At 38.0% G+C, this 27,957-nt stretch overlaps 1 protein-coding gene across 11 annotated transcripts in view; it reads left to right on the plus strand.

Moving 5' to 3' along the window:
* Positions 1 to 27,957, plus strand: part of DLGAP2 (DLG associated protein 2) — a 402,991-nt gene that overhangs the window by 360,980 nt on the left and 14,054 nt on the right. For all 11 annotated transcript variants that reach the window (XM_027690133.1, XM_027690134.1, XM_027690136.1 and 8 more), the window contains 4 exons: positions 6,091 to 6,440; positions 18,133 to 18,218; positions 19,370 to 19,785; positions 27,789 to 27,880. In XM_027690133.1, coding sequence (XP_027545934.1) covers positions 6,091 to 6,440; positions 18,133 to 18,218; positions 19,370 to 19,785; positions 27,789 to 27,880 — 944 coding nt within the window. The remainder of the gene's footprint in view (positions 1 to 6,090; positions 6,441 to 18,132; positions 18,219 to 19,369; positions 19,786 to 27,788; positions 27,881 to 27,957) is intronic.

A 27,957-nucleotide genomic window follows, 5' to 3' on the forward strand; every position in this document is an offset into this window, starting at 1 on the left:
TTTCCCCTTCCTTCTAACAGATACTTTTTCGTAATTAAATACCAGAGGCTACACATGTCAAAACTAAGCATTTCTAAATCTTATTGTTATGACTCAACTTTAAAGGTTTTGCTGATTCAAGAAGGAAACCCCTTGCTAACATTTCAGAATTTGACTATAAGGAAAGTAGATTTCCTTTGTACAATTAAACTGACCTGTTTGACACTGCCATCTCCTTTTAATAGTGTTTGGCATTGAAGACCAGTGTAAATGGAAGTTTTAAAGAAATATATAAAGAGATGTGTCCCAAACCCCTCTCTTTTAAAGAGGGACTTGTATTTTTATTTTTTACATCCTTGGTTTGGTAGAAAAATCATCAAGCAATTGATTCTTTTTGTAAGAAATAAACTCTTTTAGTGTCTGAGTTTTTTTTCTCCAAAGTCACTTTTGATTTCTTAATGGTCTTTTAATGTTCATCATTCTTTGTTTTGAGAAGTAACTGTCATGCATCCATACATACATTTTTATTTTAAGAGTAACTCAGAGGTTGTAACGACCGGGATGAAGCACAGTGAAGAGAATTCAGGACTTTTCAAGAACAGTCATGTTAGCTGGGACTTTCAAAGCCTTTGGCTACAACAGTATACACCATGGTCAAAAGACTATCTCAATAACTGAGTACTCTTTTGATAGAGTTCAATTTGATCATGGCCTTTCATTATGAGAAGGTCTCTTTTTCCTCTTCTGAAATGGTTTCAGGGCTGGCATTCACCTTCCCTGTGCAAAGCAGAAGATCTAGTGCCATTGTGTGTGTCTTGATGCTGGGGTTCTTCAGAGAAGCCTTGTCTGCCTGCAGCAACATGCCCCTGGGAGCTGTGCCTCCAGGGCAGTTCCACACTCCCTGCAGAGTAATTATCCTCTTTCTGAAGAAACCTCCTTACAAAACAGAAAATTCAGTTTACTCCTGCCGTGTGTCATAAGGGACAACCATTTCCTTTAATTGATGGTGCTTTCATGTAAATTCATCATCCAGTTAACTTTGTGATCTCAGCCTAAATAATGTTATTTTGACTAAGTGGTTAATGGTCATATTGATTTGTAAAATCCCTTCAGGTGATTCTATCTTGCAAATGGACCAACAGCGGTGATTTATTAAAAGGCTGCCTTTTGAAAGGTGTTCCGAATGTAATCTACAGCCGCTGCTATTTCATCAAATATATCCCTCCTTCTGCCTTCTGTCGGCGAATATCTCTTGCTAACCCGAAGTTATACCTAAATTGAATTATTTTGTTTCTAGTACAAACTGTGTTGGCACTGAAATATGGGGCAGAGTAACTGTCTGATTTCTATGGCTGTATCAACAGTAACCCTAAGCAAGTTTAGACAAATGCAGTGTAGATTAAGAGGGATATTCTGCTTCCAGCTATATCAGTTAAATTTTTAAAAATCCTGTTACTGGGATTGTCTTCCTGGCTACTCTGTGGTATTGCCATAATGCCTGATACTCTGGTTCTGACTGGTGCTGCCTGGCTAGCATCACACAGCACATAAGCAGAATGAATGTGATTTACAGAACAGGTCATTTGTAGCCACTTGTGTGTCAAATTCAGCACTGATACAATCTTGTATATGTGTGGGTCATCTGGCAGTTAAGATATCAATCCTTACGAAACCAATTTGACATTTTACACTTTTTCCTGATGGGTAACGAATTAATACATGTTATGCTGCATTGATACCTGCTCACTTCTCCTGAACAATTTATAGCTGGTTTGCATCATTATTTAATCTGCTCCACTATGAAGCAGCACAGAACCATTTTGTTTTCTCTCTATTTCTCTAACAACGTTCTTCCTTAAAGAAAAATCCAGGGGAGCCAGTTGCACATATTTATGTTGAAGTGGGACAAGTACCTGAACAGTCAATAATTTGATTCAAATGGAAGTCTGAAATACCCATATGAGTTAGAATTAGAACTGGGTTTTACCATTTTTATAATTTTTGATTGATTATTAGAAACTAATAGATGGAGATAGGCTATATCTTATTAACTTTAAAAAATATTTTCCCTACTCTATTAAAATAGGCAAAAAATAAATTCTGCTTTCTATATCAAGCTAGCATTTAAATACAACTGGAAGGAAAATTTTAGCTTCTCTTTCATAATCCCTTCTGTGTTTAGTTTATTCATGAAAGAGACATTTACCTCTTGTGTCATCTACTTTCTTTTTCTTTGCATTTCAAAGCAGCTACAGATTTTACAAACAGCATGGCAGAAGGCTGTTGCTTTTACTTTACTTTGCTCAGCAGCAGCACTGGTGAGAGAAATATCAGGAGTGTTCAGGATATGCACAGTAAAACTACTCAGAAAACTAAAGAAATCAGAAATCTTTGGTCATCTTCCATGAGCACCAGAAATAACTGAAGGTTATCCAGAATTGATGCTTTATATGTCTGAACATGGAGCAGGCTTGCTGAAGTCCACAATTTAAATCAATCTGAAGCCATCCTGTGGCAGCTCTGCCCTCCTGGTGCTTTGCTCTTGCACACCCCTGCCTCGTGCTGGGTCTCATCCCTCACTGTCATGGTGCCTCTGACACCCAGCTTGTTCTGACTGAAGGCGAGGATCCTCCACACCAGTCTTCTTGTTCCCTGTTCAGCTTTCATCACTAGTGCCCTGGATGGAGTTACTGGGGCACTGTCCTCAGCCAGGACTCAGTACCCCAGGTCTGCATTACCCAGCTCCAGCCCTCCCTGTAGGGATGACAAAATCTGCCACAGCTCTGGAGTTTGCAGAATGATGCACCAAAAAAGGAGGAAGACACGAAGCAGCACTCAGGTTTTATATACTTGCTTTGAATGAATAACTGCAGAGGCAAATAAAATTTGCAAAGCAGCAAATGATGCAAAGCTGACAGGAGCTCCTGTCCACCAGCGTACCAAGGGGGTGATAAATAAAAAGGAAGTTCATTTTCTATTAGGAGAAGGAAATGTTTCTCCCCATATATAATGTGCGCCAGGGCCAAGAATTGGACATAATAGACAAATGTTACTGCTGATAACTGTAATATTCACAGATGTAATTATTTATGGAAACAATTTGAAAGTGACAAAACATTTCATGCTTCAGACCTTATTCAAGACAATACTTATTGAAGACCTAAACCCAAGCATGAACAGTAAACTGTGGATTACTGGGTTACTTTCTCCTTTACCAAACCCCTAATCTATTATGTAGTCATCTTTTAAGTCAGCAACATATACCAAGTTTGCCTGAGACAAGTCTTAGTCACATTATTCACCAAAGTTATCCTATTTACTTTACTAGAACCACTTGAATGATTAAAGTAAATAGAATTTGGTGGCAAAATTTGCCTCACAAATGCATGTCTCCACCTGATTTTGTCAGTCTCCAATTAGTCCCAGATTTTTGTGTCTCTGAAACTGTTGTTCCAGATAAGAACTCATTAACTGTGTAGAGATGGATTTTTTTATTCCCTGCTCAGTATTTGATCTCTGTGACTGTAGCTTAGGAATTAATCGTATTTCTTCCTGCCATATTTCACTGTAAATGTGTAGCCAATTTCTCACAAGCTTCCAGTCTTTCTTCTGATTTCTTCTACTTGTTGGGATTTTTAAATCCTGTTTAGTGTTCATGATCAAATACGTGCCAGAATACTGCAGTTACTTTAATACTTGATGGCTTTAAAACATGTCACCACACTGAAAGAATCAGAAATTTCTAGAATAAAATATTCAATCCTGGAGGGGGAAAAAAGAGGGGGGGGGGGAGCAAGTGGTTTTTGTTTTGCCACAAGGAGAATTTTTCTTTTTTAGAAATGTAAATGAAGATTAAGTTAGCTATGAAGGGTTGCAACAGAAGTTTAACATTTATATTCATTAGACAGAGAAGTGATCCGCTGCCGAAGTAGTAGGGATATACTTACTTGTGATGTTTCATTATCACATTTACCATATGTTTCATTATTCACTGCTATTCTTTTGCATGAAGACAGACAGTAAAAAACAGTAAAGTAGTTACAACAGTGATAACCTGTCTTATGTTATAGGTAAAATTGGCTTCTTGTGCTGGATATCACTCACCCTATTTCACCCCATTGCCTCTATTTCTAATTTTTTCCAGCACTTTGATCACTTGCATCTACATATGCAGGGAGAAGGTGAGGGAGCTTCTGGCTTTATGGCTTTATGGCTACTGCCTTATTGGAAGCATTCCTTAGAGCCACTGCTTGAACTCATTAGACACTATCCTAATTTCCAAGCTTTACAGCCCCTCCCTTCTTCTGTGAACTTTCTGTATTCCCCAAAGCATCTTAAAAATATTCAGGTTCTCTTTCTTCTTAACTGCTGTTACAAAAGTGACAGAAGATAAGATTGGTGATAGGACAACAAAATGGCACTTCAAAAAACGCCCAGTCTTAGAATCTGAAGAGCATGCTTCACGTGTTTTACGTGTTTCACCCTGTTAAAGCAATTTATCTCAGAGCAAGACTCTCTTTAAATCTTTACCAGAATTGAGCAACATCAGTAGTAATTCAAAGTGTTCTTTAAATGAAAGTCTTTGCTTCCCAGCTCTGCCTTGCTCTGTTTTATATATGACCACCCTTTTATTTATGATTATCAAGAATCAGTATTTAAAAGTTGTTTTCTCTAGGCTCACTTTTCACATATGCTGGCCTGGTGACACAGGCTCAGCAGTTCCCAGGTGTTAATAAATTCCTAAGCTGCTCTCTTCACTCTAGAAAGCTGCAACATATCCTTATATCAAAAAGCACAACTGGAGAGGCACAGCACTCATCAGCCTGTATTTGTGTGATGGGAAGAGGAATTCTTGTAGAATCCTTTTTGGACTCAAGTAATCCCAATTCCAAGGTTACCTGAGTCGCTCTTGCAATGTCAATGCATTTAGTAACACCAGAAAAAGGCAAACTTTTTCCTTAAGTCATTCAGTCACTCTGTTTGTATATGTTGTGTTATTTCAGCATTATCAATATCATAGAATCATAGAGTCACAAAATGGACTGGGAAAACAAAGCAATTTACTTTATCTTCTCGTAACTATACAAGAAGTTATTTGGACTTGGTTTCTCCACACAGGAACACAGACAGACATATCACAATGCATTTTTTTATCACTTGCTAATTTTATGAATTACGATTATATGTGCTTTGTGAAAAATACTCTTCCATTACAGAAATGCTCTTTTTAGTACCAGAAGAGTATAGTGGGCTTAGACAATTAGAAAATTCAGCTGTGTGATACTAATGACTACATATTAATCTCTATGAAATTTCTAAAATTTTGTAAGGAAGCAGTATTGGCACAGTTCTGCATCTGTAGAGCTTTCTTGGATGTTTTATTAAGCCTGATGCTGCAAGACAGAATCTGTGTTAAACCAACCTCACTACTGCTCTGCTCATCGAAGTCTTAGTAGCTTTGCATATATTATAACGGTTTTTACATGCCTTGAATTTCCTTTTATTAACTGTATTGTGGAAATTTTAAAAATATATGCTTCTTACACAAGTCAGTGCCAACCTTGCCTAATTCCAATCAGTGCACCGGGAAGTATTTTAAGAGGTTAAAGTGTGGCATACCATAAAGAAGTTACTGAATAATATTTTGTTCCAGTATAGTGATGCTACTTTCTTAATACACTGTATCCATACAGAGCTCACAGTTCAGATGATAAGAAGTGGAAAAAAAAATTTTCCTTTACTTCTCTTATGAGCTTTATCCCATGTGGGTACAACCTCAGAAGCCACAGTGTGTACCTACCCAGCACAAATCTTAACACACATATCCTCACTAACTCTCTTTCATCTTCACTGTAATCTGGGTCTCCCATTTCCACTCCTTCCTTACTGGTTGAAATAAAATATTTCTGTGGATACCCATCTGACTCTGAGAGACACTTTCAACTAATATTGAGGTGCACAAAAAACGCTATGTTGCCTCATCATAATTTTTAAGTAGCAGAATCTTAAGGTGATTTCTGTTGTGAAGTTTCCATCAGATTAATCTTGATTGCTCTCTCTTTTTTTTTCTTGTTTTATTTTTATCTTTTTTTCTTTAAATTCTTTCCATAGCTGTAACTTATACAAGTTACAAAAAAACACCACCACCGGTACCCCCTCGTACCACTTCCAAGCCACTGATCTCAGTCACGGCACAGAGCAGCACAGAATCCACCCAGGATGCCTATCATGACAGCCGGACTCAGAGAATATCCCCATGGCCGCAGGACGGGCGAGGAATGTACAACTCCACCGACAGTTTGGACAGCAACAAGGCCATGAATCTCGCCTTGGAGACTGCAGCCGCACAGCGCCACGCATCTGAGGGCCAGAGCACCTCCATACGGACCAGCGACAAGGCCATTTTAGTGACAAAAGCAGAGGAGTTTCTTAAGAGTCGACGTTCCTCTATAGGGATTCAGGTAGCCTATCATTAACATCTGTCTGTGATGAATTTCTTGTCTTCTGTCTAGAAATAGCATAGAATGAGTCATTCAGCTTCACTGGCTCTAATAATCTAACAAACAACCCCTGGCTGCTTGATGTTAATTGTAATTCACATCATGGCAGCATGGCTGTGCAGAAAAGTCTTTGGTTAATACACTGTACCTGGAAGAAAATGAATGAATAAATCTCTAGGGAGGTTACCTGTCATTAACACTTGATATGAAAATTATACTGCAGAGCTACAGGTGAACAGCATGTTCATCTCCTTCTCTCTATGAATTCACAGTCCTTTTTATAGAACTATGCCAGCTTCAAAATGCTTGACTCTATTTTTTCCATTATCTTTCTCTTTTGACCTTGGAAAATGTGTAATGCCACTCGATCTTCAATTATTCTCCCTAAAAAGAGCCCCCCTGCCCTTACTTGTAGTTGTGCTGGAAAGAAGGTACCAAGGAAGAGAAAGAAATACAGCATATTTCATTACTTGCCATTACTTGCCATAGGCAAGTAATGAAATTACATTAATAAACACGGTCTTAGAGCATTCTTCCATTTGTCCATCAAAACCCACAATATTTATTTCACCTGAAAAAATATGTGTCGGACTGTGGAAAGCTCAGTCACATTCTATTGTTTCAGGCAAATGAAATAAGACAATTCCAAATGCGAATTTTGGTTGCTGTTCCTTCTACTAAATGGAAAGCACTAGATAGCTAGCAATGGTCATTTGTTTAAATCTCTAGAATATACCAAGTAGTAATAAAAATCAGAAAGTTGAACCTGCAAAGAATGTAAAGTCCTTTGAGACAGAAGTAGAGGAAAATTTAGGCTTTTGTTTTGATGAATATTTCCCTTTATATCACTGGGGTTCACTTCTGTGCTTAAAAATATCTACTTTTGCTAGATTAGATATAGAGGAAATGCAATTTATTTTGTCATAGGTATAGGTATTTTGGCAACAGCAACATAGATCTTGAGAAGGTAATAACCCATGTAAAAAAAACCCAGCGAGTGACTGTGTATTGGAAATATACAAGAATTTACATGGAAATATATTATTTTCTTTAAAAAGTTATAATTCCATTAATTTCACAATATAGTTAGAGAGAACTGTTTGGGTTAAGCATGTAACAGCTACTGATGGAACTTCACAAGTTAACATTTTAGTGTGGTGTAATTTTGCTGTTCCATAATGTGTTAGACTGATGGGAAGGAATCAGCTTTGACAGCAACCTGTTTGTCCATTTCTCGGCATAAAAGTGTTTCCTTCTGATTTTTCAGATGCAGAAGAGTAGAATGTAAGATAACAACAATGATAAAATATTCATATGGATACTTTTCAAATGTTTTACAAAGTAATTAGTGTATCCTGAATTGTTCAGAGAAGAGGCTTAGAGATAACATGGAAAAGCTCAAAGGAGCAGCAAGTAATCTTTGCTACCTTTTAGCCCCTAACCTGAAGCTTACTCTTCAGAAACAAAGAGTACCTAGTGTTGTTCTTATCCCTTCTTAACAACAGCTGTGCACAATTGTATTTATCAGTGTTGGTGTCTTGATTTGGTCACTCCTGATATTCCAGCAATTAATTCTGGAACTTTGATTACATCACTACATCACTTGATCTTGTTTATTACTGCAGGTGATGACCAGTACTTTTCACTGGTCTCTGACCGTTCTTTATATGTGCTGTGTTTAATAATATGTTCTTATAATTCACAAAAACACCCATGCAATGATTTGCAGGAAGGCAGCAGATCTGCCATAGCAACTTGTCATCTAATGCTTGGCCTGTAATAGTGGTCCTCAGGTACACACATGGAAAAAGACAAATACTGTTTGCAACAGCAGGTCTTAGAAGGACGAGCTATTAGTTATCTTTTGAGAAGTACAAGCTGCTTGGTTGTACCATTTGGTATTAGATAAGATTATATTTGCAACAGTAGCCTGAGAACACATTCTACTTGTTTAGGATTTTTTTCAGCAGTAAGTTTCAAACTTCACATTAGTGAAAAAAATACATTTCTGCAGTATTTTTAAATAGGAAATGCATTTTGTTGTATTACCATTGCCAGGTTTGTATGGAATGAAAACACAGCGTAGAACATTCTTATCGCCAACTACACAAATAGAAATTTATGCACTCAAAATACACTTGAAGTATTTAATTTCTTTTAGACTTCTGCATCAAAGTACTTTGGAAAAGGATGTTTTTTATTTGCATATTTCCTTGATTGACTAAATAATTTGTTTTCTCATTAGCATTCCATGCCAGGGTAATGCATTGAATTTGCATTTATTTGCAATAATTAATTTGCTATCAGGATGGTTAATTTGTGCGTTTCTCAATGTTCCATTCCTTTAACACACTGATGTGAGAATGCTTGCCAATGGAGCTTCATACAGGAGCAGAGAGGCACAAAGATACAGAGTGACCAGCGATGCTGCTGCGTGTAGAAATACTATGGACCCAGCCTAGGGCTCCTATATCTTTGGTATATATGATTTGTGTAGTGTACATGTAGTGAATAGAAGTCCCTTTAGAAAGTCCTGGCATGTGCCAATAGGATTGATATTCACATGCACAGAGAGCCCAAGCTCCTAGGGAAGCACTGGACTTACTATGAAGATCAGTAACACCCTGTCTGCAGAGACAGAGAACAGCACAAATACAGTAACCCATCTCACGGGCTATCCCAGATGGGAATTTTGAGGGAAAAAAAAAAGAAAGCTTCAGAAACAAAGCTTTTCCAGCTGGTGGGCTTTGGGGACTTTTTTGGTTTTGGTTTTGGTTTTTCATTACCATGTTTAAATCAAAAGGAATATTGTCAGACATGTCAGTAAGCACTGGGAAAAAAAATGTTGATTTCTAAATTCAAATGAATTGCAAAATACTGATTTTGAGATTAAAAATTTAGTTAGCAATATTAAGAATATATATACATATAAAGAATAAAACTCTTCTAACATTACTAGCAATAAACTTTATATCTGTCTTCTTTATAAACTGTCTTCTGTCATGACAGCAAAAGACTAATCAAAGTATTTGAATTAAAATGGAAAGTAGAGATTGTCAAGAGGAAAATAACCTCTATGTCAGAACGAGGTTGTTGCTAAGATATTTTCCAGGATTTTCCTTGCTCTTTTGCCCACCCTGATATATATGCTAATGATTAACATTCAAAATCTGCTCTAGTTATAAACCATCTCATATTAATAGCATTTGAAATGTGAAATATATGAGAAAACATGTCAAGAAATTGCTCCTTTTTATTTCAAGTATTTCAAAATGTACAGTCTTCTGTCAATCTTCTGAAACATATGGTTTCTTCTCTATTTAGAAGACATCAAGGCTTCTCAAAATGAACAGAAGCCCCAGAAATGAATGAGATGGAAATGAATGTTCTAGGTGTGAAGGCTGATTCATGGTGGTATTTTTGGAGACAAGCCCTAATTGTAGCGTAGAGAATGGACTCTGTCATCTTCATTTATCATCAGGAGATGACACTTCAAAATACCTAGTGGTTTTTTTACAATCTCCAGAATCTACATTAAACAAATCATTCTTATAAATCAAAGGCTGTATCCAGGAGGATCAGTGCAATAATTGGCCTGCTGAATTTTTTTGTGCCAAAAGGGGATCTTCTGGATAATACTTATATATATATTTAGTAACATTATTCATGTCAAATGGTAAAAACTTTTCCCAATATTCTTTAGTCTCAAACTACAGAATTTCCCTTTAACAAAAAGCATTTTTTTTCCCCCATGGCACAGGTACTCAGATGAGCATCTACATATTTTTTGTACTGTTTAGGTTATAACATCCTTGTCAGTGCTCTACTTCAGTGTACGCATATCCATCAAAAGAAATATTCTCATTGATTACGCTGGTCTTTGAATCATAAATGATCCAAAGTTTTAGAAGTTCATTCTCCTCCTAAAATGACTGTCAGATCGTGCTTTTGTGAGAGAAGTGTGTGAAGTCCTTGGCCTGGAGAAGTCAGTGAATATTTGTTGATTCAGAGCAATTTGCTAGTTAGCATTAATTGCACCAAAAAAGTTATGAGCAACCTCTACTCTGTGCGTTAATTTCTTGCTACACTCTCATTTTAGTTTGACATGCATCCCACTTCTAAACTCTGGCATGTATTATTTGCAAAAAGTTATTTATTAAAAGACCAGAGAAAGTTTTCAACCTATGATATATCATATATGATGTATGATATTCTTGTGGTAATTAGCACTTGCTGTGCCATGCCATGTATTTGAGTAGTCCAGATGTTCTGTTGGGAAGCAGTGGAGCAGCAAAATGGAGCTCTGTGGTGAGGCACAAAAAAATCTCTCAAGCATGAAAGGTAGGTTTATTTTAGTGGATTTCTGAAAATCATTTTGAAAGAGTATACCTTTTTTGTCTGATAAAAGTATTCCATCACTTAAGGAAAGCAGTAGCAGTGAGTACTGCAGTTTTATTTGAAGTATTTTCCCTACTTTGAAGTCACTGCATACAAATGAGATTTCCCTCTACCTAAGAATGGTTATCTGAATTCACAATTACATGTACTTGATATAATGTCAAATATAGTGTTTTCTACCCTTTTTTACTCTTGTTATCACTGAGAAGCCTATGCAAGAGAGGAAGGGTGAATTATTTCCCTTCCTGTACATCATCAGAGATTGTTTATTAAATTCTAATAATAGAATAAATTGGTTACATCAGTGAAAACCCATTGAGGGCACTGACGTCGCATAGGGAGAGAGAGTGTGGCCTGAAGGACTCTTACTACTAATGTTTATGAGAGATAAGTGAAAGTCACCAGGTTAAAATCTGTTTTCTTATGCATTGAATATATTAACTTCAAGTCTCCCTTAGAGACAGTATGTATGGCAGCTTAGACTGGAATTTTTAAGACACTGCAATATTATGTTGCAGTGTCCATGTTTAAGTGCTTGTGTTTAAGAGCAGAATAATGCTATAATACAGAAATAAAGGTTGATTTTAAATAATTAAAGCTATCAACTAAAAAAGCATAGTAAATACTTTGAAGGAATAATTTAATTCACGCACCCTTTTCTAGAATGAGTGCCTATGAACAAACTAAGATTGATTATAACAAGAAAGTTATTTGCAATAGTGATTTGAATTTATTCAAATAATTTTGTGTTTGTATAATTTACTTGTAGATCATTTATTACCAAGGCAGTGCCAGTATCTGATAGTTAGTTTTCAAATTTTGAGCTGGATCGGACAGCAGTGACTGATCACAGAGGATTAATAGTATTGTCTGCTCCTTGTATTGTCAGAAAAGGACGTGGAGGGGAGTGTTATGTCTTTGTGAAAGGTAAGACATAGAATTATGGAATCATAGAATATCTTGAGTTGGAAGGGACCTACAAGGATCATCGATAAGAGAAATAATCTCAAAATGCTCCATTACGTATGATATTAATATTATAAGCCTTGTGGACATAACCCCGTAAGACAACATTTTTCATGGGAAAAAATGCTGATCTTTAAAGAACTTTAGCTCTTCGTTTGCAATGAGAGAGGAAGACGATGTGCTGTATTAGATCTACTAATTTCTTCTGCTTTTGTCAGTGACTAACTATTTTTTTCTTTCCTCTTCTGTGGGAGACTCCGTCATAATCACATAGAGATATAGTTTTTCACATTACTTTGCTTTGCTGAGATTGGGCCAATTTACAAATATTAAGGTTTTTAGAACCCATGCAAGTATTAAAAAAATAATGAATCAAGGAGAATAACAACAGATTTATTAAGACTTACTTGAGTTTCAAGAGCCACACAATCAAACCACATGTATTACTTTTTCTCCTCTGCTCATTTGAATCTAGTCTGGCCAATCTGATTAAAGAGTTTCCTGCTGTTTTCTAGCAGGAGTCTTCATAATGTCTGTCATTCAGAAATGTAATTTATTTGTTCATTTTTTTTCTTTATGACTTCAAATTATTGTCTTATTTCCCACTTTTACTTTTGTTGGCATTTGCTTCCATTTTCCATTTTGTTGGTTGTTACAATATTTGCAATCCTAGATTGCACACACGCACATACACACACAAAAATTGCCATTCTCCTGCTGTTACAAGGCGCAGTGAGAAAATGAAAGCATTAAAATATCAAGGCAATCATCAGGTCATTTAGTTAGTGTCAGTTCTGGCAAGCTGGAGGGAAAGATAGTTTGGCAAGGGTTTATATTTAGAGGTAAATAATATAATTTTTATTTTGATACCTGGACCATCGTTTTTCTGATAATTTTGTTTTGAATAAAATTTTAGAGCATATTACTTCATTTATACCTCTGAATCCTAGGTGTCGATTGCATATTGAGTAAATTATTCAGGATTATATCTCTAGGTGAAATGCCAGTAAGAAAGCACTTGAAATCATATAGATGAAAAAGATTTTTTTCTCAATGTGTTTCATCAATGGAGAGATACCAGCCCATCCAAAATATAAAAGGTAAATCTGCCTCCACACATCAAAAGCAGAGTTCAAAAGAAGACCACCTATTTACTACTAATCCAAACAATGTAGCCAGCAAAAACAGATACACTTTCGATATGCAATGCAGAAGAAGAGGTTGTGTTGCAGGTGTCTGCTTTGTTCCAACAACATCAATTGGACAAATTGATGTTCTCCATAGAGACCTTTCCTTATTTATGTCTTTAGACCATTGTGTTTCCAACAGCACTATGTCTGAGCTGCTCAGACATCCTTGTGGAAAGCACAAGTCTATTCTCTGTCAATTGGCCATTTCTCACCTCCAGAGTGTTACTAGCCATATGTTAGCCCCACGAGTATGATACTGTTGACCTTTCTTAATCTATTTCTGTGTTCAGAAATCTGGCCTCCACCTCATCCCCCAGGACTCAGTAGGTCCCAAGGAGCACAGTATGTAGAAATGGTCATCCTAAGGATATCGCTCTATGAAGGAAGTGCAGTGCTTTAGAAGGAACTGAAAGCAAAGACTGACATGTGTGGAGATGTCAGCTTGGCTCTATCAGTCTGGCTTTGTCTCAGGTCACAACTGGCACACAATGCCTGTCTTTCCATGCTGAGCCATGTGTGCGAGCAGGAGGCCCTGATAAATCCTGTGTTCCCATCTGCTCAGCTTATTCAGCCTGGCCACCCATAAACCTCTTTTCCCTTGTCAAACCTTAGGGCTTGTAATCCTGTGAAGCCTGTGCCTACATCACTGACACCATCATCTGGCATTGCAGTTCATTCAAATAAGTTCAAGGATCTTAATCAACAATCCTACAAGTGGAAGTAATGATGTGTCCTTTCCTTTGGACACAGTCCAATAGAATGATAAAATACAATGGAATCATAGAATGGTTTGGGTTGGAAGGGACCTTAAAGATCACCTAGTTCCAACTGCCCTGCCATGGGCAGGGCCACATTCCGCTACACCAGGTAGCTCAGGGCCCCATCGCTCTTGGCCTTGAACACACTTCCAGGGATGAGGCATCCACAACTTCTCTGGGCAGTCTGTTCTGGTGCCTCACCACCCTCACAGTAAAGAATTTCTTCCTAATAGATGTCTAAACCTACCCTCTTTCAGTTTAAAGCCCTTTCCCCTTGTCCTATCACAACATGTCCTTGTGAAAAGTCCCTCTCCAGCTTTCCTGTAGCCTGTTTAGGTACTGGAATGCTGCTCTTTGGTGTCCCTGGAGCCATCTCTTCTCTAGGCAGAACAGCCCCAACTCTTTCAGCTTGTCTTCATAGGAGAGATGCTCCAGCCTCTGACCATCTTTATGGCTCCAACAGGTCACTGTGCTTCTGTTGGGGTCCCCAGAGCTGGGCACAGCACTCCAGGTGGAGTCTCATAAGAGCTTCTTTTGATCCAGCCCAGGATGCCATTGGCCTTCTGGGCTGCAAGCACACTTTACCAGTTCACATTCAGTTTTTCAGCCAACAATACCCCCAAGTCCTTCTCCTCAGGGCTGCTCTCAATACACTCACTGATACTGTATCCATGTTTGGGATTGCCCTTAGCCTTGTTGAACCTCATGAGGTTGCATCAAGCCTGTCCAGGTCTGTCTGGTTGGCTTTCCTTCCCTCTGGCGTCAGCTGCACCCAACAACTTGGTGTCATCAGCAAACTTGCCTAGGGTGCACTCAATCCCACTGTCCGTATCACTGTCAAAGATGTTAAATAATACTAGTCCCACTACAGACACCTGAGGGACACCCACCACTTCTTACATGGTGGTCTCCACCAGACACCCAGTTTCTCCACACAGACATTGAGCTACACCCTATAAGTGCAACCATCCAGCCAATTTCTTACTCAGTGAGTCCATCCATCAAATCCATGTCTTTCCACTTGAGATACAAAGATGTTTTGTGAGACAGTATCAAGTGTTTTCCACAAGTGCAGGTAGATTACATTAGTCACCGTTCCCTCGTCCACCACTGCTGTAACCCTGCTGTAGAAGACCACCAAATTTTTCAAACATGATTTGCCTTTAGTGAAGCCATGCTGGCTGTCCAGCACAGTCCTAACTGTGGTCCACAGCAATTCAGATGTACTGACATCAACTCTACCAGATAGCTGACTATGTCTCCTAAGTCTGCAATGAAATCCCCTAATATTACCTAGTCACTACCAAGACTGGAAATGCTCAGGAGATCAGATTTCCTTTATCACTGTCATCTACTTTAATAACCACTGCATTTTCTGAGCATAAGAAGAAATCTTGATTTTGAGATCACAGTCTTAAGCATCCCTATAATGTCAATTTCCAAGTTGCCAAATGCTTTCTGTTCTATAAAACAGAAATACGGTCTCCTTTGCTGTTCTCCTCCTCCAAGTGCTTGATAGTGACTCTGTCTGAGATCAAGGGAACTTCTCTGGATTTTTCTCAAGTGTTACAAGATGCATCCAATATGGCTTGGAAGGGTGTGGTGTCTGCTACCTTAACAAGATCTTCCAGTCTTCTTATTTACAGGAGATGAAATCCCTGTTTGAAGACATGCCTTCTCATGGCATTATTTTTTGTAGTTTAGACTCAGTATATTCCTAAATTATGTGTTTAAACTCAGACTGAGTGGTTGCTTTGGGGAATGAACCCCACTCCCATAGCTCTTAGCAACAGTTTAGACTTCCTAATCACTCCAGATGGTTTCAACATCAAATGGCTTCCTCTAGAAAATGTTTCTTCGCCTCAGACATCATCTTTCTGCTAGCACTCATACAGTCACACCCAAGAGCCACAGTCTAAGCATTTTGTGTTATCTGCTCTTATTCACTACCACATCACAGAATCACAAAATGGGTCCAGTTGGCAGGGTCCGCAGTGGGTGATCTAATCCAACCTCCCTGCTTAAGCAGGGTCATCCTAGAACACATTGCACAGGATTGCATCCAGATGGTTTTTGAGGTATCTCCAGTGAGGGAGACTCTACAACCTCTCTGGCCAATCTGTTCCTGTGTGTGGTCACCCACACAGTCAAGAAGTTCTTCCTCATATTCAGGTGGAACTTCCTGTGCATCAGTTTTTGCCCATTGCTTCTTGTCCTATTGCTTGGCACCACTGGCTCCATCCTTTTGACATCCTCCCTTCAGATACTGATATACATTGATAAGGTCTCCTCTCAGTCATCCCCTCTCCCTTTGAGAATAAGTTGACTTCACTCTTCAAAACATGTCCACGTATATTTTAGCTCTCACCACAGTAGTCAAAGCTTGAAGTGTAACTTGCCTCTCTGCTCCCCCTCAACAGGCTACATGAGTATCTCATTCTTGGGCCAGTTAATTCGTGAAATGAAAAACAACCTGTCTCTAATGAATGTGTTTTTTATGCAGCTTTCCTCATATCACTGAAAGGATATAAGGAAGTGCCTAGTCCCTCAATTAGACCTGAACTTGTTATCTAAGGCTCTTTTGGGCTCTTCTGTGCTATAAATAAGGCTGTCTTTCCTGATAAATACCTCTTGTGCTAAGAAACTGGACTTCTTGGCTGTTCCACTTCGAACAATGTTCTTGCAGGAGAGGGTGACCCTCCAAGCAGCTTAGGTTCTCACTTGTGTTGCAGCCAAGACCCTTAACTAGGAAACCCACTTGCCTGTTTTTTTGGTTGGTTGTTCTTGCTTTTTTTCCTCCAAGCTGCTACCTCTGTCATTGAGGCTTTTTTTCACTACCAACGTCAAGAGGAATCTTTCTTTTTATACTGACAGCACCAAGTGCTGGAGATTCTTATCAAGTCTGATATTTTAGTTCTCTCAATGCACTGCCCATCCAAGTGAATATAGCCAGCTTCCATGCAGCTGCCAAGGTGGAAACAGATGGCAGCATGCGCTGTCCCCTAGATCTTATGCAGAATAAATTGAATTACTGGGAAATGTGTCTTTCCCTGGCAGTTGCCACACTGATAGCCAGAGATTTTGGCAAACTTGTGCCTGATGCTACGCTGTACAGTTCAAGCATGCCATTAACATTTACTAGAGAGTTCTTGCACTTGCTGTTTTCATGAACATCTCCAAGACACACACAAGTAGATATGAACATGTACTAATTGCTGTCTGGTGTTCCCATCCATGTGAATGTACATGGAGCTATGGCTTAAAGATGGCAAGAGAAGTTACCAGCAACTGGCTTCTTCAAGAAATATAGTACACTCACTTCCCACTCTCCTTCCTCCTTGTCTCTACATCCTTTCAGAAATCTAGTGAGATTTGGACTGTGAGGCTGAGAGGTAGCTGAAAAGACCATCAGGCTCTTTCCAGAGGTGCTTGTGACTGCTGCAAGACGAGAAGTTTTCTTGTGTGAATTCACACATGGAGTGTGCATATTGAAAAACTGGATGTTGATATTATTTTTTTATTTAACAATGAAAATATCATTCAAAAGGAAAAGTCAGTTCTGTTCTTTTTTTTCCCTGCCTGTCCCTTGATTCAGTATAATTTCCATACTGCAGCACTCACTCTGTCTGTGTCAAAGACTTAGGGGTGGTGTGGTGTTGGTGAGTGTTATATAAAATCCCACAGAAACTTGCAAAAGCAATGTGGTCTCAGTCATGAAGAAAACTCTACTGTGAATATATCTTGGTAAGCGTATTTCAGATGGGAGTACTATAAAAAGTGCATAAATTACTTGCTTGATATAGCATTTTCAGGACTATGTTATTAAGGAAGGTGAGACTGGGCATTTTGCTGTATCCCTTACATCATTTAATGGTTTTATATTTGCCAATACAGTTGTCAATAAAATTTCATAGCACCATTTCTTTTTATCACTTGCAAGCTTATGGGGCTACTTGAGATTTTATTTTATTTTGTAGATCAAGGAGTATAATGAGATTGGTTTATAATAATATAAAAAGAGGCTATCCTGTGGATTCCTCATTCTAAGAACAGCCCTTCCAGACCAAACTTACTTCCTGATTCCACCAAACTGTGTAATTGCATCTGCTTAGGTTTGAAATAGGGAATTATGTAGCAGAACAGAAGTACTTGTGCAAAGCACAAAGACAGCACAACAAAGCAATGATACCAGGCTGAATACCTATCGCATTTATTTTACTGTGCTAGGTGTTTCTTAGAGGTAAGAGATTAAATATACAATTAATTTTGAATGAGTGTGTGTAGAAATAGTGCTAAGTTGTCGATGCTAACTCTGCAGATGTATCTTTTGTGTTGGATTAGGTGGAAACAGCAACTGACTCAGATACTGAAAGCAGAGGCCTACGGGAATACCACTCTGTTGGAATACAAGTGGAAGATGAAAAACGGTAATTCAAGCATGTAGAAAAATCTGTAGTCTTTTATAACACAACACACATTTGTAAACAGTGTAAATAACAAGCATCTGGCAAGTGCTGCTCCTGAATAATTCACAAAGCCAAATTTATATGCATGCTTGTCATTTGGTAAAGTTTGTAGAGATTACTTAGCAGTTGCTTCATATTTAGCTAAATTTCCAGTTTTTAATTGGAGGGAAGGAAGTGAAAGTATTAAATTGAAGTAGTGGCTTAATATAATTTCATTATTGGCAGAACAAATACGAGCAGCTATATGTTGGAACAGTCTTCCTTCAATAGGACTCCTCATGCTGATCCAGGCTTTCCCCATCCACACAAGGAGATATACCGGTTAGGATGTAATCAATGATACCTTTTTCCTAAATTAGAATCAGTTTTTACACTTGTTCACTCCTCTAGTTTTGTAAAGATGCTGGCCCATCTACTAACCCACAGGTTATCCCTGGTAGGCACTGCTTGTCAAGTGCTGGACTGAGACCATTATCTCATTTCACGGCAGCTGTCAGACAGTATCTGGTTGCTAATTGCCTTTTGCTGTCATTGACTAGAAGTAATTTGAGACAATAGGCTCAGATGTGAAAAGATTTCACAAATAATCTCTGCTTCTCTAACTTTTTAACACAAAGCTTTTCTAAAATGTCATTATTTGGTGTCATATAAGAGTAGAAAATCAACCTTTAATGGGCACCCTATAAGCCAAAAAAACCCCCAACCCACAGTCTTAAACCTGCTGCTACTATTTTTCTTTTGTTAGAGGATTCTCAAAAGTCTTAAGTTAGCAGATTTTCAGATTTTATCTAATTAAAATTCTAAACATTTAATTTTTTTTATATATGTACTTTACAGACAATCTATCAGGAAGTTCTAGTTCTGCTAGTTATTTCCAGTTCATTTACTAATGATACATGTTATTTTGTAGTATGAGAATAAATCAATATTTGCTTCCAGAGATAGTTTGAATTATTTTCCTTTGTATCCTTGCTCAGATCAATGACACCACTATGCATTTTGTTTTTCCTCTCTGTTGCTACTCACTGTCTTATTTCAGAGATATGCCTCTGTATTATCACATATGTTATCTATATGTCTTAATCTCTTTTCTTTCTTCCCTCTTCACCAAGGCACGGACGATTCAAGCGCTCAAACAGTGTAACAGCAGCTGTCCAGGCTGACCTGGAACTGGAGGGTTTTCCAGGACACATCACCATGGAAGACAAGGGACTTCAGTTTGGCTCATCATTCCAGCAGCATTCAGAGCCCAGTACACCCACCCAGTATAGTGCAGTGAGAACTGTACGGACACAGGGACTGTTCAGTTACAGAGAAGATTATAGGACCCCAGTTGACACAACAAACCTTCCACCACCAGAACCCTGGCTGGAGCCAGCCATTGAGACAGTAGAGACTGGTCGAATGTCACCTTGTCGACGGGACGGATCTTGGTTTATGAAGTTACTACATACTGAAACTAAGAGAATGGAGGGATGGTGCAAAGAAATGGAAAGAGAAGCAGAAGAAAATGATCTTTCTGAAGAAAGTAAGAACATTTTTTTTATAGAAGTCTGCTAAAATAAGAAATATGTTAGGATAAAGCTGTGAGCTGTGGTTTTCCTTTACTCATATTGTAGGACCAAAGACTCTCTACAGAACCATAAGGTATAACATTATCCTGCAACTGACTGCACAAGACAGCATTTCCCAGAGTAAGGTTTTGTGGAAGTATTTAAGGACCCAACTTCAGAGTCAAGCGCGGGATCGAAGTCTGATATTAGATACGGCTCAGATGCTGCAATAGCTCCATCCATAGCTCCAACTCTGACACATCCTTTACACTCACTTGTATGGCTCCAGTGCTTGACCCTTTGCCAGAGCACACAGGGTGGTCCTATGTGAACATTGGTTCGCCCTTTTCCTGAAACCTGCAATTTTAACTCTTATTAAAGAATAACCATTTTAAAAATGTTTCTATTTCTTTACAGGCACTTCAGCCTGTTGGAAGAACAGAAAGGAGTAGGCAAGAACAATAGTTAAAGCACTTCTGCGGTTACACAGGCATATGCATTATTAGAAAATTCAGTTTTATTTTCTTATTACAATTTTGTCAAGAATCATTATTCTCTCATGTCCTGTAGCCTCCTTGAAAGGAGTGATGGGTTAAAGTGAAAAATAATGTAGACTATTTTGGAACAAGATCCAGGCCAACACTAATGATAGTAATATATCAAAATGGTCCTAGCACTCAGTAGCCAACTCCCTGTGACTCCCTTTGAGGTCAATTATCCTTGTTCTTCAGGCTCAGTTTTATAAATATTTCAATCCATGACAATCTGAATTATTGTCTCAGCTGAGATTTTCTCACATCACAAATTAGTTCATATTAAGTTTTCTTACTAGCATCTTTCCCTGCCCTCCCTCCACATACTCTTTCCTGGTCATCTTCTTTCCCCCTCAATGAGTTCTTGCTATGATCTACCCCCAAGTCTTGAGACAGGCCAGCATGGTGACTAAAAGGCCAAATTTTATTTCTTGTGCTGACCTTTTCAAAATAAATAATATCTAGGTTTTTACATCATCTTTTTTTTTTATTTTACAGTCATATTTCTACACTATATTGTGTCCAAGTCTGCCAAGTAACAACATAGGATTTGGCAGGAAGGGGGGCAGTGAGGCTGTTTGTCCTTCCTTCAGCCTCTGGTGCTTTCTGGACTGTAGGTTTTGTTCTTATTTTCATCATGGCAGAGCTGAGCTGAGAATTTTCCCCTTGCATTGATACTGTGAAGACTTTAATACTCTCCTAGGGATTGTCAAAGTATAAATAATAAAATATTTTTATTTGATTAGCCCATATGAGAATTTCCAAGCCTTCTTTCATAACAGTTATTTCTCACTACTTTTTACCACATCTTATTTTTCAATTCTCCAAATTTTTGCACTTTTGAATACTGACATTTCAATGCCATGTTGTAAGAATCCCTAAGCACCTGCTTCCCAGATCACCTGTTACTGATGTAGGGACATCAGTGCTTCTGATCTGAAGCAGAAGTTCAAAGAGCAAGATTTTGATCTCTTTGGAAAGAGTAAAATTATTTAGAGTGCAAAGGGGAGAAACACACAGGCAATTAGCCCCTCTCTTACCCTAAGATGCCAGTGAGGCATCTGCAGGCAAGAGCTGGACTTCTCCTGTCTCCTCTCTCTACAAGCTCTTCCTTGTGCACAGCCCTAGTCAAATCTGCAGCCATATGAAGTGAACAGTGGAAACACACTCGCATCAGTACTCCTCACTGGGAGACACAGAGAGGCAGTTAGCAGTGTTATTCCTTGGAATATGAAACTGTGTACTACGTGAGGAAAACTTTGAGGAGCTGACTTTAGCTGACTGCCTGTTCTCAGGTGCAGAACCACCCTCCTTCCCACCATGTGAAGTTATACTCTTGCACTCCAGAAATACTCTGAAACACCTCATTGCATGGTGAACTGGCAATCAGGGAAGTAGTTTTCTGTAAATTGTACAAAGGACATGAAGACAAAATGGACTTCAGTAATTTTTATTAATATTTGGAGTTAGTAACACCCTTTTAACTTGGAATATTTCAGTCAGAAAACAAAATGTAATATCAGGATTTTGTTTCCCTATCTGTAGAGGAACTCTAATCTGTAAGAGAAAAAAAGAGGGGGAAAAAAAGAAAAAGAGCAATTCCCTGATAGAGAGTTGATAAAACACAACTGAAATGGACCTTTGAAATCCCTTTATCAAACTAACAAAAATGGGTTAATTACTTGTGTTTGGGGGAACATTTTGGCCTCCCTAATAAAGAAGTTATTATTGAATAGGTCTATGCAGCATATCCAAAATGGAAGTTTGTGTTCAGCTGATTGTCAAAAGTAAACCCCAAAGTTCCAATTTTCCATTTTATGTGACTCATTTCAAGAGACCTTCCTGAAATAATTTTCAAATTACATTACCTTTGAAATGGTATCCGTTCACCTAGCAATGCTTAGATCAAGTAAGAGGAAGTTTTCAAAGAATTAATTTCACCAAGAGAATGAACTTCACAGCATTTTAAAAATTCAGTGTGAATAATTTTTTTTCTGTCGAATCTTTAGCACATTTTTTATCCTCAATTTGAGCTACGGAGCTTGTAAGGTATATATCCACAAGAACTTAAGTTTAATGATATCCCAGCATGAAATGGATCTGATTTTTTTAAATGTTTGTCAGTTCCTTGAAGAAAATATACAAAAATGGCCGAGCCAAAAGCAAATAAATATGGTTTTCCATCTTTCAGCAGGAGCTACTATTCCCAAAACACTTCACAGCAAGGTTTGCACATTCAAACTGTCATTCTTAATGCTGAATAATTTCTTTTTGGCCTGGGTATATTAATTGTACCTGAAGGCCAAATATAGCTTTGCATCTCATGGGAGAAGGCTGTCCTTATGATACCACTTCTATTTCATTTTAAACACGGGAAGAGTTAAAATAGAACTGCATTTTAGAAAACAATTTCATTTTTGGCTTTAACACAATAGCTCCGAGATCACCGAAAGCTGTCTGATTGCTGTATTGATTTGTTCTTTCACTGTAGCTTTTGTCTCATAATGCTGTTTTAAGCACTTCACTCATCAGGTCTTAGAAAAAGAGAAAATAATCATTGCAGCAAAAATAACTTCTCTCTCCTTCTTTTCATACAATTTGTTTGTTTGGTCAGTTGCCATGAATTATATTTTGAAGTCTCTGCAAAGTTCATATATTGTTTGTGGGGGCAGTTATCTGTGTTCTAAGTGTTTAATATAACATAGATACTTAGGTAGATAGTCAGATAAATAGAGATACAGATGTAGATCTAGAGGTATAGATAAATATAGATAGATGTGTGGCTGTAACGGTTCCCAGGGTTAGTCATCTGATCATTTGCACTAGCAGGGTGCCTGCAAGCAATGATATGTGTTTCTCATGGGTGCTGACTGGAGTTTCAGTTTTACACTGTGAAAATTGTGTTTGGCTATTACTGGTGTGTAGGTGATGACAAGAAAAACACTCTCAACTGTCACAAAGCTATTGAAGATCAAGAGGGTCAGGACTCTGCCTCCAGTGATGGCAGCAGGGAGAGCAGCTCAGGGAGGGGGAGAGCAGGCCAGCCAGGGGGGAGCCACAGTCCCTGCCCACAGCTCGTGGGCAAGGTCTGGCAGAGGGAAGATGACTTCCTGGGCTTCTTAGTGCCGCTTAGTGCTTGACCTCTGAAATACTTCATTATGGAGAACAGCTGCACAGAGTTTACTCTCACATAAAAACACTAATATAGGCTCAAAAATTAACTACAGTATAGACTATGCCAGCAGAAAAGTTGTTTTGCTGGTATCTTCTGCACCATGGTTGGGAGCTCTACTGGCATAGCTACATGGTAAAGTGATCTCTAACAGGGAAAAAAATAAAGGTATTAGAGAGAGTGAGAGAGCAAAGTATCACCCTTCTCTCCCCTTCCCCTTCATTCCATGAATGGATGCTGGATTTTTCCTTGCTAATCCTCTGGCTGATATTTCCACAGTACTGCGAAGGCTTTACTTAATAAGGCTGAATAGTAAAAGAAAACACAGAGTTAATTCTCTCATAAGTTGGGGAGGGGGGAGGAGAGGCGGAAATAAAAACCAACAAAAAAACCCTCACAACCAATTTATTTTAGTATATTCATCAATTAATTATCCACAAAAGCTTTCTTAGGTGCTTGACCAAACATGGGTTATCCTTTAGCCAAAGAGAAATTACTGAGATAATTTTCTAATGCTTTTCACAAACCTATCCTTCAGGAACTGCTGAAATTTACATTTGCAGTGTTGTAAATGACTAAAGAATGTCTTAATTATCCTGAAACAGTCTGTAAAGTCCTATAGTGTGGAATCCAAGAATTCCTCCTATAATTTCTATTGTTCTGCTGAAATTTTCTCCTCTGTGAACTCAGCTTTGTCGAAGTAAATAGCAAATTTGCAGCAAGTCCCACTTGGTGCACAGGGATTTCATTGTCCTAACTAACATCCAGAGCACTGCCAGCCGGAGGTTGTGTTGTCCTAAAATGCCATCTGAACATTATATATTTATTTTTGTGCCGACATGCTCTGTTGATAGTGAAAAGATATTTCTAAAGATTACTAATTTAGGTTTAAAGATTAGACAAATGTCATGCCCTACTTCAAGTTAGGAGGATGAACTAACTGCCAGTTTCAATTTTTTTTCCAGGCATATTTTCTTAGATTGTTTGTGGAGCAATTTATTTACAAGTAGAGAGGGAAAAATGGAATGATCAAATGGAATGAAAATTTAAATTAAAACACATCATTTAAATAAACAGTAATGAATACCAGAAGCAGATTGATTGTTACTAGTTTCTCACTGCCAGTATAGCAGTGGCACAACTGAGCAAAGCTTTTAACCTGTCCAAAGTAGAGTTACAAAATCAGATTATAATCGGTTTCATCAATATAGACATCTACCCCCTTTACCTTTGTGATATGAAATCATTTTTGATTACAAGATTTTGTAGAATTTCTCAAGCAATTCCACGCATATATAATACTAGCAATTTTGTAATATGATTACTTCAGGGGATAAGACACCATTGTGTTAATTGTGCAATTTACACAATCTCTAACCAAGATTTAAATCCTGAGTCTGTTTTTATTGAAGTCAGCATTTTGTATTCGGTCAGAGCAGAAGTCATACAGGACCATATAACAGAAATGGAGTGCTTCATACAGGCAGGGAGCAGAATGAAGGTTGAGTGACTCTTTCCTGACATTTGGGCAAATATAATATTATCTTAATGGTGGTAGGTATATGGATTATATGAAAATTATATCTACTTATGCGTGTTGGTAGATTTTATCATCATTTATTTACAAGAAAAATCTTCTAGGCACCACCAAACATCTCAATCTCTCCAGTCTCTAACATTCATCATTCTTTCATGGAGATAATCAATCTGCACTCATCAGAATAATTCCCCAATGCATGAAATTAATAACAAGGCTTTGGATGTCTATTAATATTGTTCTAAAGATTATGAGTTGAAGTGTTTTAATTCTTTAATTTAATTACAGCAAAGTAGAGTAGCATGAATATTAGGGATTCTAACCTCTATGTTTTATTACGTCTGATTTACTTATTAAAATGGAAATAGAGTTAAATCTTTAGTAAATGCTAGGGCTGTAATTATACATGTGTATTCAGCACTGTGACTCAGTGACACATGCAACTAGCCTAGTCTTACATCCCTGCCAGATTTGTATCACGCAAAAATTTTGCACTGGGCTATAAATCACTAATGCTTGTTGATGTGATCTTTCAGGGTAATGAAGATAAAATAAATGCTTATTTAATATGGGGGTTGGGGTAACTTTGAGATTTACTAGAAAATATCAGACATATATAGATTCTGTCAGGATCTACTTTTTACAGTAGGTCTACAACCAATGCCTCTTACTCAGTCTATGTGAGTATAGTTCATAGCTATTTGCGCTATGAACTATAAAATTCAGCAGAGGAAACTAAAGCTGAACTGTATTCACTATGAGATAAGCACAACCATCAGCCTATGGAATCATCTCACTTTCTTTCTGCCCAGTGAATAGCTGAACATAGCATGAAATAGACAATGTCAGAGACCTGCTACAGCACAATTCCTCATCCTGGAAAAGAAGGAACTCTGACCCCACACTGGGAGTTTGTCTAATGTCTTGAGCTACAGAGCGCCAAGAGAAAAAAGGAGGATACAGGATGTTTGTCACAGAACTCATCACCTTTATTAAAATTAAAGCAATTTGTTTCAGATTAAATGAAAGATTACTTTTTTATTTAGTTTTTTGTATGTTTGTCCAGGTTTTAACACTCAAAACATTTTTTCTGTATGCCAATGATGCCGTAGAGGAAAGTGAGGGTTTTGGTGATCAAAAAACCCAAACCAATTAAAACGCTTTATTTCATTTGGCTGACAAAACAAAAACAAGCCCCAGTGAATTACTCATGAAGCCCTGAACCACTTAACCCTTTCATAATGCATGTCACACAGGACTGATGAATTCTGTATATTGCTGTTTAATTTAGTATTGTGGCACAGCTGTACTGTTTATCTAATAGAAAATGGAATAGAGTTTGAGAACAACAGCTCTACACATTAACACATCTTTGAAAGTTACTGAGTTTATAACTGGAGCCCAAAACTTTCAAATTGTCTCTTGCTGCTACTTTTGGGTGAGCAGATATTTCACAGGCCTAGAGAAAGCAGAATTAAATGTAAAACCTACTACCAAGATCCTGGTTTCACATGCCGTCCTGTACTTATTCTAAATAACAACAAAATGTTAAGCCCTGCTGGAGTTTAATGTTTCCTGTATCATGGGCTGCAGATCAGTTCTGCTGTACTATTGTATCTTCATTCCACCCTCTCCGTCCTGTTTGAATTATCAGTTTGGTTTCCCCAAATGTAAGTAAAATACGTCAAATTGCTGTCTACCCTTACTTCACCTCTCTATATCTTTAACATTATAAAAAGATTTGGAAATTCTCCAGCTAAAATCAGTCTTCCATTGAGACCACAGTTTAAAATGCTTTTTAAAGTGTTACATTTTCATCACAGAGATGGATGTGGAGGAAAGGAAGTGTAGGAAAGGATATGTAGAAAGGAGGTGTAGGAAAGCATGGTGCTACCTACCAAAGTATGGTATATATCCCAGCAACTGTGGGAGTCAGGAGGATTTAGTTTCTTAGGGATAAGCCAGTACCCCTAGGCACTACAGTCAATAGAAAGACAGAGGCATCTCCAGGAAGAAATTCAGCTCATCTGAAAATAAGTGCCTAACATGGCTGAGCTGACGAGCTTGGATCACTGATTATAGAGCATTCAGAAATTCTAATTTAGACAGATGACTCTTGGAAACAAAGTCAAGTAAAATGAGTTTGGTCCCTTTCCCCAGTGCTTAGGCACACTGTAAATGGACAGTGGGGAAATACCAACATATCTATGGGGGCTGATCCTGATTCAGCAAAGTCCTGGACTATCTGCTTCCGTCCCACTTTTTCTGAAGCTCCTGTGCTGAGGACTTTGTGTATTTTCCTTGGTAGACAACCTGTAACTCCTAATGGGTTTAACAAGACATGTCTCAGAGATGTAATTCCTCTGAGGATCTCATCCTTATGGTAGGAGTATGTTATATTACAGTTTAATGTATTAACCTTACCCTCCGAACAGACAGGATAAAGAGAGTTCACCCGGGGATCATCCACACAACTGAGTGAAATAATTTGAGATTGCAAACCAGAGGATATTATGTAAGGTACATGTAAAGCTGCCTTTGACATCAAGGTGCCACTGAGCTTTCTTATGTCTCAGTCTTTTTAAAAAATATTTTATGTGTATAATCACAAGCAACAAATCCAAATATTTACTTCCCTTATAAAATAAACAGGAATTTTAGCTACAAATTTTTGAGCTGGATTTGGCATTTGCTGCCAAAACCCATTTATTGGTAATAATCTGCCTGTGTGTTTAGTTCTAGGTAAGATCCGAAGTGCTGTTGGAAGTGCTCAGCTCCTCATGTCTCAGAAATTCCAGCAATTTTATTGGCTTTGTCAGCAAAATCTGGTAAGTCACTAAGCCTGGCTATTCTTCCAGAGTTTAAGGTTATTTGTCCACAGAATTTTAGAATTTAATATTTTTAC

The sequence above is a fragment of the Neopelma chrysocephalum genome, unplaced genomic scaffold (assembly GCF_003984885.1).
Source record: "Neopelma chrysocephalum unplaced genomic scaffold, ASM398488v2 Primary Assembly neopelma1_80b, whole genome shotgun sequence".
Taxonomy (NCBI): Eukaryota; Metazoa; Chordata; class Aves; order Passeriformes; family Pipridae; genus Neopelma; species Neopelma chrysocephalum.